A 19905-nucleotide genomic window follows, 5' to 3' on the forward strand; every position below is an offset into this window, starting at 1 on the left:
TTTATGTGATTAATTAGAATTTCCCTATGGGGTCACTCAGTAGTGCTTTGTTAAAACACTTAAACAGCACAAACATAAAAATGCCTCCTTTTTCCTGCGGTGTCTGGCCTATTTAAACGTCCAACACTTAACTCTTTCCCACAGCGCCACTGGAACACCTTCTGCTGAACAGGGCAATGCCTGACCCGGGCCTGCACTCCTCCTCCTCCTCCTCCTCCTCCTCCTCCTCCTCTTCCCAAGGGCTCACAGGGCCACTCCTCACACTTTTTACCTCACACTTTTCCCCTCACTCCTCACTGCCAGCAACGTTTTGTCCTTTCTTAAACCCACTTTGTCTGAGGCACCGCCAGTGTGGCTGTGGGGCTAGGCCGTGCCCTGTGGTGGGGTGGCTGGAGCCACCTGGAATGGGGCCCGGCCTGCCCTCACAGCGGCCCCCGCAGCCCTCACTGCCAGTGCCCAGGCACTGACAGCCAATTCAATGCGAAAGCAAAAATTAAGGCTATTCTAATCAATTGTTCCATTTTTGACTTAATGCAAATCCACTTCTACTCACAGGACGAGTGCTGTCTCAGCACATCTCGCCAAGAAGCGACCGCATAATGTGCCACAGCTGGATGACTTGCAAAGTTTGTCATAAACCACCCAGCTCCTACACAGAACGGAAGATGCTCATATGCTGTGTTTGATGATTAACATGGGCATATTTTTCTTCTCTGCACTCACTACACTGAAGAAATCTGTGATGAATGTCAGCTGCAGGATATTTGATTGCCAAAAGCACACATAAGAGAAGGGCTGAAGTTTTGTGCAAGCCTGATAACTAACAGATCAGTTTTAATGTCTTTATTGTACAATGGAACAGGTCTGTAAAACAAAAGAGCAAGTATTGAGGAGAAATATGAAAGCATTTTGAAATACGAAGTCATAGATGCCCCCTCCATGGAAGGGTTCAAGACAGGCTGGACAGGGCTTTGAGCAACCTGATCTAGTGGAAGGTGTCCCTGCCCATGGAGGGGGGGGTGGAACTAGATGATCTTCAAGGACCATTCCAACCCAAACCATTCTATTACTCTATGATCTAATGTAGTCTTACTGGCAGACATTCACAATACCTCAAAATAATAAATATGTAGCTGAACACTTGTCTATAAATCATATAAAATTTTATGCAATTCTAAAAACGTATCTGAATTAAAAACTTACAAGAGTTAGAGGCACTGGAAAGTCTGGAAATGCCTTTCTATGCCTCTCTCCAAATTTATACATCTGCATACCTTCCAAAATCCATTCTCCAAACATGAAGGAAGCTTCTAAAAGAAGGGGACCTTGAGTCCCTTCATGTCTTTTGAACATTTTACCTTCTAGGTATGAACTGCATGGCAAAGTACCCTCACTTGCCCACGTGAAATGTTATTCACACTATGAAGTTCCCATGCTATCATTTCACAAGAGAAATCTAGTCCAAACTCATACAGACCTGTCCGAATCAGGTTCTGGCTTTACCCCTGCACTGCTTTTCTACACTGTGGATCTAAGCTCTGCTTTCACTTTAGTTGCACATGCCAACAGTCCTTTTGTGGCATGCTCATAATTCCCTTTCTCCCCTGCACTTTTAATTTGGAAGCTGAGCTTCATCTGCCGGTTGCTTGGCGGGGATTTTGTCAGTGACTGTCCCACCTGCTGCCTCCAAATCTCATCCTTTATTGCAGAAAGGAAGAGGAAGCCCATATAGGGGACTGCAAAAACGTCCCCAGCGTTCAGCGTTTCACCTGCAGCAAAGCGTGAAGCAGCTTCTTAGCAAGTGGTTCCACAGGACACCTTGAATGGCAGCTCCATATCACCTGCAGGGTGGTGAAATTCATGCAGAGATCAAAGAACAACCACCAGACTGACAGTCAAGTGAAGTCAAACAAATCTGGTAGTTTTTCACTAAAATTTGGTAGAAAGGAGAAGTAATTTCCTACTAGAAGAGTAATATATTTAATAGAGATGCTGAGAGGTTCTATTGAATTTCGCAGTGATCAGCTTTATTATGTGAAACATGGCAAGTGTTTCTACAGTAGCTTGATCTTTTTCTGCATCTCTGACTCCACCTGATTGCTCCAAAACAGTTACAAGGGAGAAAAAAAAAGAGCACAAGTGAAATGGGAAGTTCTGAGTATTTCACAGTATTTCCTTATTAGCTACAGCTACATGATCCCATACCTTTTGAGATCTATTACACTAGATCAAAGACATAAATGTTCCTGGATGGCAGTTTAAAAAAAAAGCGCATAAAAATGTAACTGTTACTTTGCCTGTAAGAAACAGGGCTCCTTTGTGGTCAACATTTGTCAGCTCTAAAACACAACAGAAGTCATTTCCATCATCCCAAATCCTTCTTCTTGGAAACTGTCTACAGGCAGGTGGCATAAAGCAGGCAAAGGACCTGTTGAAAATTCACAAAATCTATAGGGGTAATGAAGTGAATCCTCTCTTCTATGGTTCTTAGATATTGTCAGCATTCATCAATCAAAATGTTTTCTTCTGCAGTTTGAGAGATCTGGAATCTCCCCATTCCTGGAGATGGTGGTCGCAAATTTGCCATGAAACAAGAATTCCAGCCAGTCAGCTGAACTGGTTGACAGGATAGACTGTACTCTGTGAATATATACTTCTCAGAGGCTCCTCTATTTGACGACTTAGTGTGTTATCACAAGGTCTTCACAATCCTCTTTGACTAGATCTAAAGAACGTAGCATATTTTTCTCCTCGGGGCCTGTGACAGTCCTTGTGCAGAGCCAGGGCACTATGCAGTTTCCTGTGCAAGTGCAGGCATAGGTAACATCCTCATACAGAACTGTTCTCACGCAGTTTCTAGGGCTGGCAAAAGCACAGGCTGCTTTTGACACTACAATCCTTTTCTTGCTGCTTAATGAGACACAGGTAACTCGACAAGTTCCTGCTTTCTTAAGCCCTCTAGCATGCCAGCATGACCGGCATATTATTCTGGATGTGGAAAAGCTTGTGGGTCCCTGGGAGCTTGCCAGCTCATCAACTCGAGGATGTAAACAACCCCCTGCTCACTCTACACCTTCAGCACTGTGCCAAGCGCAAGATAAGAGACATGGGGGTTAAAAGGAGGGCTGAGCTTCTAAAAGAAGTTTCCTCACCAGTTCACTGTCCTCTGCAGAGGCCCAGGATAAAGGTCAAACCCCCAGCAGTGTAGTAGTCTGGAGGAAATACAGACTCATCCTGCAAACTTCTCAACCCAACTGCTTGATCTAAACTCTCTCCCCTTTATTTCAGCAGGTAAGCTGTATGCGCAGCTACTTGATTTGTCCCGGGGTCTGCCTAGCCTGCTCTAAGGAGCCTTCCAGTCCTTTGGGCAAAATCTTGGGAAAGAGTAGGCCAGAAAAGAAGAGACACACAACTGACAGCAGAAAAAAACCCGCTTATTTGCTCACTTTTTTTTTTTTTTTTTTTCACTTCAGTCTTGCAACTTTAACATCAGCCTTTGCTTGTCTCTTAAAAATCTGTGGACATGTTGTATGACAATTAAAATGCATTTGCTTGCAAGCAGTCAACAGGTTTTGCTGCATGCATCTTAAACATTTCTTTCCCATGTATTTGCAAACTTAATAAAGCCTTCCATTTGTTTACGCCCATGCTGTTATCCACTCAGTTATAATGTAACTGGAAGGCACAATTCTGCCAGGAGATGTTATTAAAGTAAAAAAGAAAACAAACAAACAAAAAAGAGACAATTAATTGGCACCTCGTATCTCCCAGCCAGCAACACAGAATTACATTAGTATTTTGTCTGACAGCAAAATCAGGTCTATTCCAATGCAATCTGTAACATTAATCACATTCACTGTAATCCCATACAACTGAGCAGTCCTCTCACCGCCAAGTAAAGCAGATATTTTGTAATCCTGTGAGAAATCTGCATTATATGCCCCGTGGGAATTCTATTTCACAAACCAGCACTGCAATTCACAGCTCATTAGGTATTAACATTTTCATGCATGGTGTGGACTAAGCTGCATATACCCATATACCCCCAGTGTGTCTCTTGACACCGGGCACACATTAGCTACTCTATGCTTTCTAGCTTTGTGAGACAGCAGAGAAGTTCACAGGGATGAATTTACATAAAATTCACACTGTGTGGGTGGGACACGAGGTGCCAGAGTCACCCTGATGACGCTTGCAGCATTTTGCATCCAAGTGATTTTGGAAGCGATGCTGAAACCCGTTCGGCTTTTCAGACATGTGGGCTATTACTATGGTGTAACTGGAAATTCTGTCTGTATTCAGTTTTGTAAGCTAGGGCAGGACAGGACTGCATCATCCAGGAATCATACTCTTAAGAGTAAAGTCATCACAAGGAGAGAGTATGGTGCAAGATCAGCCCAGACTGAAAATGCCACAACCCTACCGTTGCGTTACTGGACTTTATCCCAGGAATGTCAGTGCTGCTCTATTTTAGAAAAAACACTAGGGCCAGAAAGGACTTTCAAGGCCTCAGGTCAGGATCCGCAGATACTTCAAAATATCTACGTACCAACTACCACTTACACACCACAAGCAGAAGTCGCCAGTAACTCCTGCATTTTAGCAATTTTCTCAATGATCAGCAAGAGGAAAAATTCATACTAGTCAGACAGTTCTATCAAATTAGTAAGTAAGAAGAGAAGGGGCAATACATCTGAATCGCTGTATCTGAATATTAGTGAAGCATTTAATAGAGTTTCTAAATTCAAATTTTTCCTTATCAGAAAAACTAATCTGCAGAAAGCACAGATAGAAATAAACTGAGGTCAGACTAGAAGATTCGGGTTTCTTTGAATTTGAAAGCTGAACTGCATGAAAGAAGCCCGGAGGCTGCCACACTGATCAGCAGTAGGTCTGGTTTCACACAGTCTTTAATAATCTGAAAAAGTAGAATCAACAACACAAGGTTTAAAGGACAGTTCTCCGGAAGCTGTTATCAAAGTAAGATGGTAAAGTTGTAATGAACCAGGTGAATGGGACAGAAATCAAATGAGAACACACAAATAGTAATTCAAACTAGGTAGCTAATCATTCAAGCAAAGAAAAATCCAAAATACAGAGCTGAATTGGGAAGAAGATGTCTAGAAATACATGTCTAGAAATACATCATCCTGAAAAGCAGATGAGATGCAGAGACCAGCAATGCATCTGTATGTAGCTGCATCAAAAAAGTGGGTGGAAAAAAATGGAATTGATTGGCAAGACATTTTACTATCAAGTCATTGATGAAAAATGTAAACGTGCATGGCAGCAAATGTATCGACATAGGTATCCATAACTAAACCCACCCATGCAGGCAATCCTATAGATTTAATGGACACAGGTCACACGTAACTACTGACAACATCAAGGATCTTAATGGGACCACTGACACCACCCAGTCTCACCACTCTGGTTTTTGACTACTTAGTATCAGAAATGCGTCTGTATACAGAAAAGAAACAGAAAAGAAAAAAGAAACAGAAAACTTCCTCCATTAGAAAGGAATAGAGCTAGCTTCATTGCTCTACCCTTGAATGGGTATATTGTAACAGGACACAGGAAAATCTGAATATAAACAAACAGAGAATGGTAACTCCTAAACAGTATCAGAAATAAATGCTTACCGAATGACAAGCAGTCAGTGAGGGAAAACATGGGAAGGTGAACATGTTGTGCTTAAGTAGCGTACATAAAAGAACTTGCTCAGTATCAGTTAATCCATGCAGAAATACCACATGCCCAAGGACACAGATCCAGAATATTTTGCAGAGCAAGGATCATCAACCAGGAAAAGCAGAATTCAGTATGTTTAAATCAGAAACGCTTGCCATTCTAATGAAGCTATCGTATCCATTTTATCATCTGTACAAGTGCACAGAGAAAACTAACATTTGATACTTTTTTTTTTTTTTTTTTTCCCCAAGAAAATGTTTGCAAATGGAAAACCACTGTTCTGAATGGGTTTCAGAAGAGGTACTGCAGCTCAGGACACTTAGTTCACTTCAGGGAGGAGATATTTCCCATAAGCTTCTAGGCAAGCCATACCAAATAGCAAACCTCATATTTTTATGAGAAAGAACATTTCCAATCAGAATGAAAACTTTGGGAGAAGTCCAAGGACACTGCCATCTCAAAAGGGAAAGGAAGATGGAGTGTCACCTGGAACAGGAAACAGAAGTTTCCAAATCTCATTTGTGTCCATTGGCATGAGACATCCATTTTAACAAGATCTTAAAGTCACTGTGCAACGTTGAATGTGCTATTTATTTATTTATTTTATTGGAAATCACAAGTTTCTTTCAGCCCTTTTCAACCACCCAAGAAATAAGGGCTCTGACCCACAGGGGCTACAGCCTGTGAAATGTATATGCTTTTCTCTAGTAGTGCTAGAAAACAGTAAAACACACATATAGGCAAGGAAGATTTTAAACACTCAATATTTTCACTTCCTCAAAATGTAAATGTTGGAAACACATTTATTTTAATGGACATTGATCATCTAAATCTCCACAACAGCTTTAAAAGCCTCTACTGTAACAAAGCATGGCCACAGTTCAGAGATTCTGGTAAGCAGAGGTGGTGTGGTAAGGAGCACAATTCATGGAACCTGTTATACTGTAAAACAGTGTTTTATTAATAGCAAATAGTGTGTGTGTATAAATATATATATATAGCATACGCCCACAACTTCTAACGCACAAGTGTCCAGCATCTTGAATCAAGCACGTTTGTCTCTCAGTTCACATTTAACCAGATCCCTATATGTAGTATCAAGCAGTTTCTTACAGGTTATCATCCTCTCTTTTCAGCTAGATAGGTCTTTCTTTAAACCAAACCAGTTTCTAAAACATTAGCAGACATGTATATACAAATCTGAATATTTTGTCATTTTTAAGGAGTGGGGGAAAACCCCACTCTGGTGTAGGTAAGCAAACACCATCTCCTAAGTCTAAAGACTGAAGCAGGGTGATCAGCATTATCTCCAAGTTGGACTCTGAAGAAATACTGTATCTAAAGTTAGCTAGAGAACCACATGGGACTGCAGCTTATTCCTTGGCAGGCATTTACTTTTCTGCTTTTTTCTTTTTTGTTCCCTGTCCAAATTCAATTTTGCTTAAAAGCGCTGGGCTGGCCTGGTTTGTGCAGTCTTTACATTAGCAAGCCTCAGCTACCGTCTTCCAGGTTCTCATCCAAGAGTGGGGCCTTGGCTACTAAAAACCCCCGTGAATCTACAACTTGATCATTTCAGCTGACGTTGCAAGACAATGCGGAGCAACACAGCGATGTAAATGACGCTCTTGCAGTGTCAAGGAACTCCGTCCTCAGGACCCACTTTCCCACCATAACTTCTGTCTACACGTAAACACACCTGCTGCTCTGGACTTCAGTTGAGGTCTGGCACGCGATCCAGGAGAAGGAGGTGCTAAGGGCACTAGCACCTGGGCAGTCTCATTCATTACATCAGGCCAAATTAAGCAAAGGCAAACACAGTGAACTACAGCCAAGTCTCCCAGCAGACATCTTAAGCTTGGTATTTCTGAACACTTTGAGCCCAGACATCAACCACCTACTAAAATTACTGTGGAAAGGCTGTGGCATTGCAGAGTTTTACAGACACAAGCCCATTCTCTAGCTGCTCTTGACTTTTCAGCACAGATGTAGTAAGAAATTGTTCCTGACAGGATATCCCTTACAGGATACGAGATGACAGATAGTTTAGATCCAATTAAAGCTATAAAAACACTACAAAACCACCTTCACACTAGTTCCTAGCTAGCAGCGGAATGAGCGCTTTACAACATGGCAGATTTCTAAGACAGGCAGACAACTAGATAAGCTGAAAAATTTTAAATCAGACAGATTAATCCCAGTAATACTAAGTTATTTCTGACAGACTTGAAAGCGGGCCACTACTAGAATATGTCATTGTCCTCCAAAACCTCTGAACAACATGCTCTGTAGAATGCCTCAGAGTGATCCTGGGAGATGTAATAATGTTAAATGTTGGCTTACTTCCAACTGCTAAATTGCATTAAAAGACATCTAAAAATACATCCTTTTTTTCTCTTAAGCGATACTTCTCTACATAAGCTATTAATGCACTTGCCAAAAAGACTGTTCTGCAGTATAATGGGAAGAGATAAGAGTAGAGTGCGAGCATGCTATAGGTGGGAAAAAACCTAGGAAAAGCCTTCCATCGCGGCTAATATTTTTACTTCCAGAAACTTCTCCAGGTGAAGAAGAGATTAATACTACAGAGAAGTGGAAAAGAATAAAGGCATGGCTCTGCAAAGACGGTTCAAATAAACTAAAAAGAAGGGACTTCAGCCCCTCTGAAGGCACTTCCTTGTCCATTCTTTAGACCTGGTTCTGCAGCTGCAGGCACTGCATTCTATCTTAGTAACAATTGCTTTTTTTTTCCCTCTTTACTACCTCTGGTAGGCTGTGCCAGAACCATATTGTTAGGAAACTTCTCTTCATTTCCAGACTAAATTTATTCAAGGCCACTTGATACCTCTGTGTTCTTCTGCCAACATTGTCCTTTCGCTTACCACTACTTTCTACCTCCCCAGCATTTAACCCTGATGTATTTATAGGCAACAGTCATATTCCAGCTAAAGGATATTGTTAGATGATTACATCTGACATTATAAGGGAAACTTCCTCGTATGGTCATTGTATTATAGCAGTGCACATATTCCAACTATGTTAACAGCCCTGTTATGACAGATACCATACATACCAAAAGATGCACAGATCATTGCTAGCTCCTCAAGGCAGAGACTGACTGTTTATTTAGCCAACTCGACCAAAGGATGAGGCAAAAAACCAAAATGGCAGATAAAAGGGGGTGGCCAGATGTCAGCGAGCGCATTTATGGTAGAGCCAGGAAATCCCCGTTCTTCTGCCACCAGTTCTGGGTGTCACCCACTGGTTCACAGCAGTCTTCGCTCCCTTTGTCCTCGGGGGCCCTCTGCAGCTGCAAAGCACTACATTTATAGTAGTCATAATGAAGAGGCAAACCCCACAATGTTTATTCAAACTTTATCTACATTTGTTTCCTTCAGCACTTGAGTCCATGCTGCTTTGTGTTTTCAGAAGTAAACTTTATCTGATATTCATCTTCAAATAATAAATCCTGCTGCTAAAATTGAATACCTCCCTGTGTTCCATAAAAGAGACAGTAAAACAGCAACAACCACAAAGAAGCTGGTTTAGAGTAAGTTTTTGATTTTTTGGGCTCTGATAGTCAAACACAATACAGGCAGGTAGCAGCGGAAAAATGTGTCTCCATAACCCTTGAAAGGCAGTATTGATGTAAGACTCTCTTTACTTATCGCTGAGCAAAAGCTCCAGCTGAAGGGAACGATATACGTATACTCCAAAACCTTGACTCGTGTTTGCTTTGTGGTCCTGTCACCCCAGGTTCTTTCATCCCTTTCCAATGTTACGACATAGGGTTTAAGTCTGCCTGGAGGGCTCAAGCCTGGGGTCCATCAGGTGGTCTACCAGGCTTCCAGGATGTGGGACAAGAGTCACTGGTATGGTCAGCTTCCATATTAGTTAGCACAGGTCTGGTCTGAGTGCTGAACTTAACTTTATCACGATTAGTTTATGCTCTGCAGCTCTGAAGATGAAAATTCCATGGGAAGTCTGACCATTTTATGTCCGGCAGTTTCACTGGTATCAGCGGAGCTATTCCTGGTACCAGATACCAGTCCCAAAATGCATTTCTGCAAAGCTCATGCTTCTTTCAAAGCATCTGTATTATACACAGAAGATTAGGAAACTTGCCCTCCCTGGAACCTTGAACATATTTTTGATGTTTTCATTAGTTCTAGTGCCAAAAGCAAAAGCTAACTCTATGCATAAGCACACGGGTCTCGGATCCAAAGCCACTTCCTACACTTTTAAAATTCAACCAAAGAATAAAAGGTAAAAACATTTGCTTTTTCACTAAGCCAGATACTACTGCGTCTTTGTTCACTGTTACAAAATCCATTATTACTAGTCCACATCACTTCCATTTTGTTATCAAGTTGTTATAGTTAAGTTAGAAAGACGAAGCATTTTACCTGTAAAGCAGATGCAAAAAATCCTCATAATTAAGGATTTTCCATTCTAAAAGATTTTTACACTTAGTCTTTTACTTGAGATGCAATCTTCCACATAACTGCAAGATCTGAAACGATTTTTACAGCTTAACTAGTAACCAAAAAACAAGCAACCAAAAAGAAAATACAGTGCATTACAGAAATATATTTTGCAAATTCATTTTGACAAGTATAGTTCTCATTAACTTATTTATGGTGATACATTATTCATATTAACATTTGCTGCATATATATTTTTTTAAATAATTTTTAAAAAGGCTTTCTGGCAAGCTACCTAACTTAGCACTTGTTGCTGACAGCATGGGATAGGCTATGACTTTTGTGTGGCGTATGAATTTTAGAGAGTAATAAACTGTGACTGGGATCTACTGTTCTGTCATCATTTGAGAATGAGAACGCTGAGAGCTCTTCTCTTGTACAACTGGCATGCTGGAAAGCACTGAAAATGCCGAAAATAATGTTTTTTATGGTAAGTATTCTTAATTTCCAATCTTACAGTTAGGAAGCTAAAGGATTTCAACCATTTTGTAACCCTTCATACAAATGTTTCAGTGCCAGAAAACCCCACCATTTGCCTGAACGGTTTATACATCAGTATTTATGCTTTAAATATTATGAAGTATGTCTTAGAAGTGTAGCCACGACTGCATGGTACTTGTTTTTGACATTAAATTGTGTTGCCTAGGAAATGACCCCCTTCTGCCATCGAAAGACTCCAATGTGTAATTATTCTTATGCAGTTACTAAAAGGTGAATTTAATGTGGTGGGATGAAAATGTTTAAAATGTACTGATATTTAAGGGAGGAAGAACACATTTGTGCTGAAGTGAATAATGCCTGGTGTTAAGGCTGCCATGAGAAAAACACATGTAGTAAATGCTGTATAAAATTAAATATGTCTTAATCTAATGTTAATTATTTAATTTATTTTATTACCCAAGAAAAACCCAGCACAACAACTACCAATAAATGTTCATTAGCAAAACAGAATTAATACTGGAATTCAAAGAGAGTCCTAGAACCAGCTCCCCTACAATCCTTCTAAATACAAGTCTAACTAAAACTGACATACAGTATTTCCAAATAGGTACAGTTGAGAAAATCTGGAGAAAGAAACGCTGTGAAATGTAAGAGGAAAGCTCTTCCGTGTAGATCTAAGGTTTGCCCCTTTAAAATTAAACAGGCAGACATAGAATCTAAATGAATGCATACTTAAGAGAAAAAAATTAACATTGTTATGCCATTAGTTGCCTCAAAGATGCCTTCTAGTTAGTACAATCTGGTGTGTAGATCCATTGGCCAGCAAAATCTCCAAAGCTCTTCCAGACTCTATTTTTAAAGCTTATACTACAGTCAAGACCATCTCTCTCAATAAAAAACACTCTAAAAATAATGGCTAATAATAACCTAACCCTTGTCTTGCTCCCACCAACGGGGATGGTGGGAAGCATATATTTATTTCATTGCTATTGCACGACTCCAGCTTTTCCACGTCTCCTTTCCCTAGCAGGCCTTGGGTTTGTATTCTTCACTGCTAGTCTGGTACATGGGTACAGCTCTTCTTGCATGCTTAGAGTCTGTAAGAGACACAGAATGCCCCTAGAGCCAAGACTGTTACTTGGTGGTTTTCAAAACACTGGTTTCAAAAGGGAAGGTTTAAACTGAGACAATGGGACTTGACCTCTCAAAGCTCCATGGTCCTTTTGAACTTAGAAACTTTTAGAAATGAATTGCATCATTAAGTCAGGAAGAACCAGCACATTTCGGCAGAATTTGCACCGGATTTATATGGTAAATATCACATAATTCTAGAAACCAGGACTATCGCTCCCAGGAGCCTGGACACTGCAAGCAGAGACATCTGAAACTCAGAATCAATATCCCACCTCCCATCCATAATGTAATGAGACCCTGAACAACTTTCTTTTATACAAGCCTTCTTAAAAATAAAAGCACATAAAGAAACTCCAAATCAACCCCTTGGCAAGTGATTTATCACACATCCTATTATCAACATGATAAGATTACGTTTAGCAGTGATGCCAGCCACCCTATGCAAATGCTTTACAGCCTGAAAATACCAAACTACAAGATGCTACCTAACCAGGCCTAAGAGCCCCCCAGCACGCTTCTGCTAACAGAGAGAGGCTGCTCAGCGGTACCAGGAACTTCCTTCTGCTTCCACTTGATAAGGAAACATGCTATACATAGCGCATTAATCTCCTTCACTGTATGACACAAAGCATTAATCACAACAGCTTGCTTCAACCACAGTAAAATACTACTCCAGATGCTTAACCTATGTAGGTGTCAAGCAAACCCATGTATCTGCTGATGTTGCAAAAGCTCAAGCACAACCGAGTAATACAATACCTAAAAATACGTTAGTGACGAGCAGGAACACAGGCAGCTTTTTAAATCAAAACTAAGGCCCTTATCCAGTAAGAACCCTGGCATTTGATTTTATCAGGTACCTGAGGAGCCATGTTATAAAAGTTTAAAATATTATGGACAGCTCTTGCTTACTGTGTTCAAAATACTGTAGTTTAGCTGCAACAGGTACAAAAAAAAAGGGCTATAATGGTGATCAGAGAAATGGAGAGCTACGAGATGTCAAAAGCATTTGACTAGTGCTGTCGAAGTTGAGAGACAGTACAACCATTCTTTAGAAATTCATTTAATTAGCTATGAGAGAAGAAAACTTGAAAGAGAATTGTTGTACAGTGGATGTGCACAGATAATGAGTACAGTCAGATGGGAAATTAGAAGAAAATATAATCATCAAGATGAGTGAAGGTCTAGAACTGTCCAAACAGGGTAGGGAGAGGAAGGAGTCAGGCTGCTGTACAAAGGCACACAGTTTCTATTTTATGACTTCGGATTTAAGTTTTCAGGGAAAAAATCCTAATTCTGTTTAAAAGAACTTTTTAATGCATAAAATTTTGTTTGCTAAGAAGCATGTGCATCACACTCTCAGAAGTTGTCCAGGTACCTGTATTCATGGTTCTGGCCAGAACTGCCCAGAAATTTCACTTCAACAACCTTGGGAACTGAGCTTTAAAAGAGAATTAAAATAATGTTAAAGGAAATGAAGCGTAAGAGATTTTTATGTAACTATACTCTCTTCCCACACCACCCATAAACTTAAGCATATGCTTAAGTGATTTATTACATCAAGGCCAGGATGTTCTGCATGTTGCAAACATGCAATCTCACTCCCACAGCATAAATGCTTTTAGAAAATGCTTTTAATCCTTGAATTGCAAGTATTCAGTTTAACTTTGCATATTGATATGTGTGTAACTGTTCCCAGGAAAAAAAAAAAAAAAGACAGTATTTATTTTGTCTAACTTTGTGAAAGATGATTAGAAATCTAGGCCTTGTGGCCTTACAGAATACCTGAAAAATAAGGACACTTGCCACTAACTTTGTTTCAGGCTTTTGCAAAAGTAATTTTCTCTGGCAGCTTAAACAAGGACTGTGCAGGCTTTGAAGTTCAAATTAAACAGAAAAGCTTGACTTACTTCATGAGGATGCTGAACATGAATCCCTTTATTTCAGTGGGATATCTGAACATTGTATAGATCATTTAAATAATTAAACATAGAGATACTACAGAAACAAACATGAAAGTGGACAGACCTTTACCATTTATGTGTATGTTTGTCCCTAAACCCTCTGCAATCTGATGTTGTTATAATGAAACAAGATAATGAAGGGAGCCAGTCAGAGAGGCAGCTTACAGAAACAAAACATGTTTTACAAACACAAATACCTGCGTGTGGCAAGTGTGCACAAACACATGCTGAGCAGCTGCAAATGTTCAAGCTCTATAACAATCTGAGGAAAAGGGATTTAACTGGCACGAAGGCTGGCAATTTATATCACCCAATTCTTGCAAACAAGCCTCTAAAGTCTCTACCATCACAAAGTACTTCACTCATTACTCACAAGAAGCGGTTAATCGCAACTTTTAAATTTCTTTATGGTATTTTCTTCTGTTCTGGACCCGTATCTGTGATTTACTTCAAAGGAGTAACTTCTCATTGCCAAGAAAGAACAAATACATATACCATGTTGTCACAGCTTCTGGCTTGCTTCTTGAACCAAAACTCTGCAAAACTGCTCCAGAAGTCCAATTATTTAATTGCATTGCTCTGGTGCAACAGAGATGAAGTCATCCTTAGGCTACCTGTAACTCCGTTTCCCACCCTGCTGTTTATCATGTAATTCTCTCACGTCATTACCTCTGCCTCATGTGCCTTGTTACGCTACTCCTCTCTTCCCTGCGCTGCTCTTCTGTGTTTTGGTGTACCCCATTAATCCTGAGAAGTTGGTTAGTTGGGCCCTCTTCCAGCTCACTTTGAAATGCAGGACCGCAAAGGAGCATGTGGACAACAATCCTAAACCCGTCTCTCTTCATGGAGCTGTTGGGCCCGTTTTCTTTGAGAACTATGCTGGATGAAGGCTTCTGTTACCTTCTTGCCTATTTTAGCTGCTGGTCTGGGTGCCTTAAGGTTTCTACCTGTTCTTGCTGACAGCTTGGCCATGCCAAGCATCCTACTTCCATCCCTATCTCTCATCTGACTTTGGCCCTGGCAAATAAGGGGACATAAGCAATGCCACCACAAGGTGTGTAGCAGAGTATCTGAGCAGCAGAGGTGCAAAGTTAAGGCCACCAAGTTCACGGGTGTGTAACAGTGGACCACATCTAACTGGTTTGAACACCCACAGGCCTACTGAAAATAACATCTCTGCTCGGTGGCCCAAGTTAGTATAGTCTCAGTGGCAGGGAAAGTATCACTGAAGCGTGTCACTTCGGGCTGCCATCCCTGCAATTCAGCTATGAACAGTCCTTTCCAACAGTGACAATCCCTTTTACAAAACTCCATATTAAAAGGTTAAATCATCACTTTGACTATGCACTGTTATATTTTGGTGACATTTTACAGACATGCAGCATTTGTTTGCAATTATTCTATGAGTGTAGGATTGAGAGCACACCTACACTTTATTTAATATACAGTGAATTGCATTCCTAACTCGGAGCAGATGTACAGAAAATATTGTGTCCCTACATCATTCCTGATTAGCCAATTCCTGTAATTTTAAGGCAGTAAGCTTGGGATTTGCAGTAGCACATGGTTAGCAGCACGTGCCAGTTGCTGCAGCTTAGCACGTGGTATCTGCAGCACAGAGGTGGCCTGCAGGTTGTGCAGCTCTGTCAGTTTGCTGGACCTCAGTGAACAAGTTTGAAGAGAAAAAAAACAAAAAAACCCACAAAAGGAATTAGCTCTCTCTGACCTGTCTTTCCCTCGTTAAAGTTAGCATTTTCTGCTAGAACTGATTCTGTAAGAGCAATGCAAAGTGTACCCAGGAAGAGAGGCACCTACGGAAGAGCAAGTGCCTGTAGCAAATGTGTGCATCAACACAAATCAGGGTACGCTGGAGGTGCCCCACAAATCCCACTTGGAGGGTGCAGCAAACACCATCACAACACCCTTCTTTCTGAAGCCTGTTTCATACTTTCTCCTATTGCTAGTCAGAAGGTGATTTCATTTTGGCTTTGGTGTTCTGCTAGCACACCTCCTTCTAATAAATCCTTATTTTGGTTTATATGAAATGCCAATATTTGGGTAATAAGAATGATCTTTTAGGTACCAGACTTCCCTGTCGCTGATGTGAAATAAGGTAAGCACCGAGCAATATTCTAATATTTGCACGGATGAGAGAGGAGGTCACAATGTGTTCTCATCTACCCATGCTAGTATTCTCACTGACGTCAAAAGAGAGTTGGCATAAGCATGACAAAGCAGCAGGATTTAACCCTCCATCAAAAGCTTTGGAAACACTAAATTTGATTGAACTGGAAAAATAAGAAGCCTTATGTGAAAAATTACAAGTGTTTTGCCTTGAGGCAACGTTGATTGAGGCATTGAGAGCCACAGGTTTCCTTCAGGAAGACATCGAGGTCAGAAGGCTTCCAGGGAGAGGGGCGGGAGTGCCTTCAGTTAACCTCTAGACTTTTGGGAAAGATGCTTTTGTGTTTCCTCTGGATCCGAAATCTCTGGACCAAATATTTTTTTTCATATTAGATCTGTTTTTCAGGATATTCCCATGCCCCTAAAATTTCTAAGGTATAAACACATTAAAAGCTGGGGTAATCATTAGGATATGTGGATTGGAATAAAACAGGATGCAGACAAATTCAATGTTATTTTAAGACTTGTGGTGGTAGCAAAAATCTGCAGAGATTTGAGCAGGAGTTCTCTCGCTGGTTTTGGCGAAATGCCCAGTTAAGCCCTGACAACACTTTAGATTTTCAAAGGGGAATTTTCTGTGATTATAGCACGAAACACACTCAGCTACTCTCACATCTTACTTTGTGTACCACTATCAGAAAGCAGAGGGCTGAACTTATTACTAATATTAAACGACAATATTATCATCTTAGTTTCATCATGACCGATTCTTTCTTTAGATTTTACATTTCAGATGCTGGTAAATAGTCACTGTGATAGTAAGGTTTCTGCTGAAGTTTGCATACATGAGCAACTGTTCTAAACTATCAATTGCACATACTGAAGAGTAAATACTGAAACCAGCCACATCCTTCCTAAACTGATCCCAACCGAATACATTTAAAAATGCACCACACGATGTCTCATAGGCTTGTACGATCCAAAAGCAGACAGTTGGAAATGCAGTTTGATTCTGAACCAAATTTTGCTTTAGCATGCGCTGTAGGATAATTGAGTCATTGTTTCAAACCAGAAACCGAGTACAGCGAGAATATAAAAACCACTGACCTTTCTTTGCTAGATTACTGTTGGGTTCATACTTCTCAATCAGCTGTTGAACTTGTTCTTGTTTTAACGGTGGATAAAGGATTTCATTTAATCGTGGATCACGTTGCTTAAAATTTATAAATTCCATCATCTGATCAACAGTAAGGTATGGTTTGCTCTTGGCACCACTAGAGAAAAATTAAAGCAACAGCAAAGCCATTAAAATATATTTCCTTGAAATCTTGTTCAAAGTTCTGTAACTTCCCAGGGAAACCGAAACAAGATTCAAACTATCGTACAACAAAAACATCTTCCCACTGTGTCTCTGGACTAATTTACTTTGCCAGCATGCAACAACAAACATTCTTCATCAAACATCTAAGAGTAAGATTTTTAAAAGCATTCAGCATTACTGACATCAATGGGAAGAGTTAGAGCAATGCTGAAAGTTGTGGGGTTTTTTTAATTAATTCCTCTGAATTCCTGGAACTAAGCAATTTTAAAAAGTAAGGGAGAAAACGATGTGGAATTCAATCCTGAGCTTGCCACAAACACTTTGTTGGCTTTCCTGGCCCAACTACTCAGTTTTACTGCTGAATAACAGCAGCCCTGATTTCATTATTCTAGTATTTGCTTGGGTGTTGTTTGGGGTTTTTTTTATAAACTTGCTAAAAAATGCTAGGCACTCGCAAAGCAAGCAAAAAGATGCCTATTTAGAGAGCTAGTAAAAAGAGCAGAGCTTGGGTACAATTTGTACCCAGATGGAGCTCCACGAAGCCTCCGAGCCAGGTGACGTGCTTAGGGTTGTCTACAGCCCTCAGGACTGGCCTAATTCCACTCTGCAAGACAGCAATGGAAAGCCTATCCCCGGGTTCAACAGGAGCAAACTAGGCCGAGGCTGTGTTCCTCTCAAACCTCAGCCTTGAAGGAAATAAGCACAAAACGAGTACACCCATGTTGCAAAGATACGTTCGCCAATTGCTCTGGTGGTCTTGGATATATTTCAGAAAATGTTTTCATGTTGCTTCATGTTCTGACTCCACTGATCAGGCTCTGCTGAAACTGAGAAGTGCAATGACTTGCTGCAAGGGGTAGTAGCAACACGAGTGATATAGCTTGTAACCGAATGCATGAAATCAGTTGTAGCTGGCTGCTAATTTAATTTCACGGTGTGAATTCATGATGCACAAACCCTAGAAGTTACTGCGTTTTTTGAAACTCCTAATTAAGCTTTTGGGGGTGATTATACATATTCTCATGCCTATTGCATGCTGTTATTGCTTATTATTCTTCTTCCTTTACTTTCATGGAAACCTAAACTATCCTAATCCATACAGAAAAACAAGATCCGGCAGTTCTGCTCCTCTAGCAACAAATTACTTTAAAAGCTCTGGCCACTGGAAATGGAAGCAAAAGCTTGTGGGAGAAGGAACCCTCGATCCAAGGTTAAATAACAGCCCTGCTTGACATTGAAATCTGTTCTTGGCAATCGCTGCACACTGCTGTAGTCTAAATAACCTACTTTGCCATCCCCAGCCCAGGAAATCAGTGAAGAGGAAATAAATAAATAAATAAAAGAGCGTCTTTTCTTACAACTCAGAAAAGATGTGGTCGATCTCAGGCCGAGGGCAGAGGTTGTTTAAGAACACCCTGTACACGTCTGGCGTGAAGTCATCTTGAGGGATTGAATCATTCTGTGAAATGGGGAAAAAAAAATAGTGAAAGAACGCTACAGCACTTTTCAACGTTCTTTGTAAACAGATCACTCACTACCGTGCTTCTTTTGATTTCCTTCCTGCAACCTAGAGGAGCCCAGGTTTTGCAGAATAATAAATTCCCCTGAATAACAGAGCAGCTTAAAGAGTACACCTTTAAGAAAAATACAAATGCATCTATCATCTTAGTTTCCATAAGGCAAAGTTATCTGTTTCTCTGAGTACCTGTGAAGAAGAAGGAAGGGACATCTCCCCATCTAACCCCCTTATCTATAGCACAGATAGGTATATCCATCCCGGTGAAGCCTCTGAGCTCACTCCCAGCAGGGCGGCTGGCCAGTGGTGCTGTAAAATGGCAGCGTTACAGAGGACTAGCACGTCTCTCATCTTTCCAAAGCTTTCAAAGAACCAGGGAAGAAACTGGGTCACCGAGTCATTATGAATATACTTGTTCTCTGACAGCAGCAGAAATGTTTCCTTTTCCTTCCTGAAGCTACATGTTCAAGATAACACAAATCTGAGCAAGGCTCATGCAGTGTAGCTTTTCCACACAATCTTTGTCCTAAACACTCAGTGTAACACATTTGGCGATCAGATTTCTTTTACAGAAATTGATAGAAATGATCTCCTGTAGAAAATATACCAGCATTTTTTTCTTACATTTTCTAAAATTTAGAATAATGTACATTTAATCCTGCTTCTAGATGACACTTTCATCATCGCCATTATACCTCCTGGCTTTTCTCTGAAAAAACAGAATCACTGTTTTAACTGGACGGAATTACTGGACTGGATAAGGAAAGCTTTGCACGAAGCTCAAGAGCCCTCCTCCCACTTGCACCCGCTGCCTTCAAGCTCCAGAGTTCTTGCAGAAGACAGCGGGGCTGGGAAGAAATGAGGACCCCAAGGAAGGTGCAAAGCTTTTCTAAGCACAGAACAGTAACGGTGTGCTCACTGCCTCTGCCTTTGCGTCAGTGCACCGAGAAAGGAAAATGGCACAGAAGCTTGTATTTTGTGCAGAGGCAACCTTATAAAGGAACAAAAAAACCCCAGGAAAACACAAAACCTGTGAAATCCAAATACTGAAAATCTGAATTTTGAGTTTCCTCCACGCAAGCTACCTTTATCAAAAGCTATGACATGCAGTCTCCAGGAGCACCACGGGCCCATGTGATGCCTCTCCATGGCTCCAAAACAATGCCCAAATCTGATGAACTGGAGGAGGAAAACTGTAACTTGGACACAAAGCTGTTTTCTTTTAATAGC

The 19905-nt window shown here is 40.7% G+C and overlaps 1 protein-coding gene across 4 annotated transcripts in view; it reads right to left on the minus strand.

Annotated features, from left to right (window-relative positions):
* Positions 1 to 19905, minus strand: part of PLCB1 (phospholipase C beta 1) — a 406093-nt gene that overhangs the window by 125063 nt on the left and 261125 nt on the right. For all 4 annotated transcript variants that reach the window (XM_074864428.1, XM_074864427.1, XM_074864429.1 and 1 more), the window contains exons 8-9: positions 18518 to 18618; positions 16946 to 17112 (exon numbers count right to left, since the gene is read on the minus strand). In XM_074864428.1, coding sequence (XP_074720529.1) covers positions 16946 to 17112; positions 18518 to 18618 — 268 coding nt within the window. The remainder of the gene's footprint in view (positions 1 to 16945; positions 17113 to 18517; positions 18619 to 19905) is intronic.

The sequence above is a fragment of the Strix uralensis genome, chromosome 3 (assembly GCF_047716275.1).
Source record: "Strix uralensis isolate ZFMK-TIS-50842 chromosome 3, bStrUra1, whole genome shotgun sequence".
In the NCBI taxonomy this organism is placed as follows: domain Eukaryota; kingdom Metazoa; phylum Chordata; class Aves; order Strigiformes; family Strigidae; genus Strix; species Strix uralensis.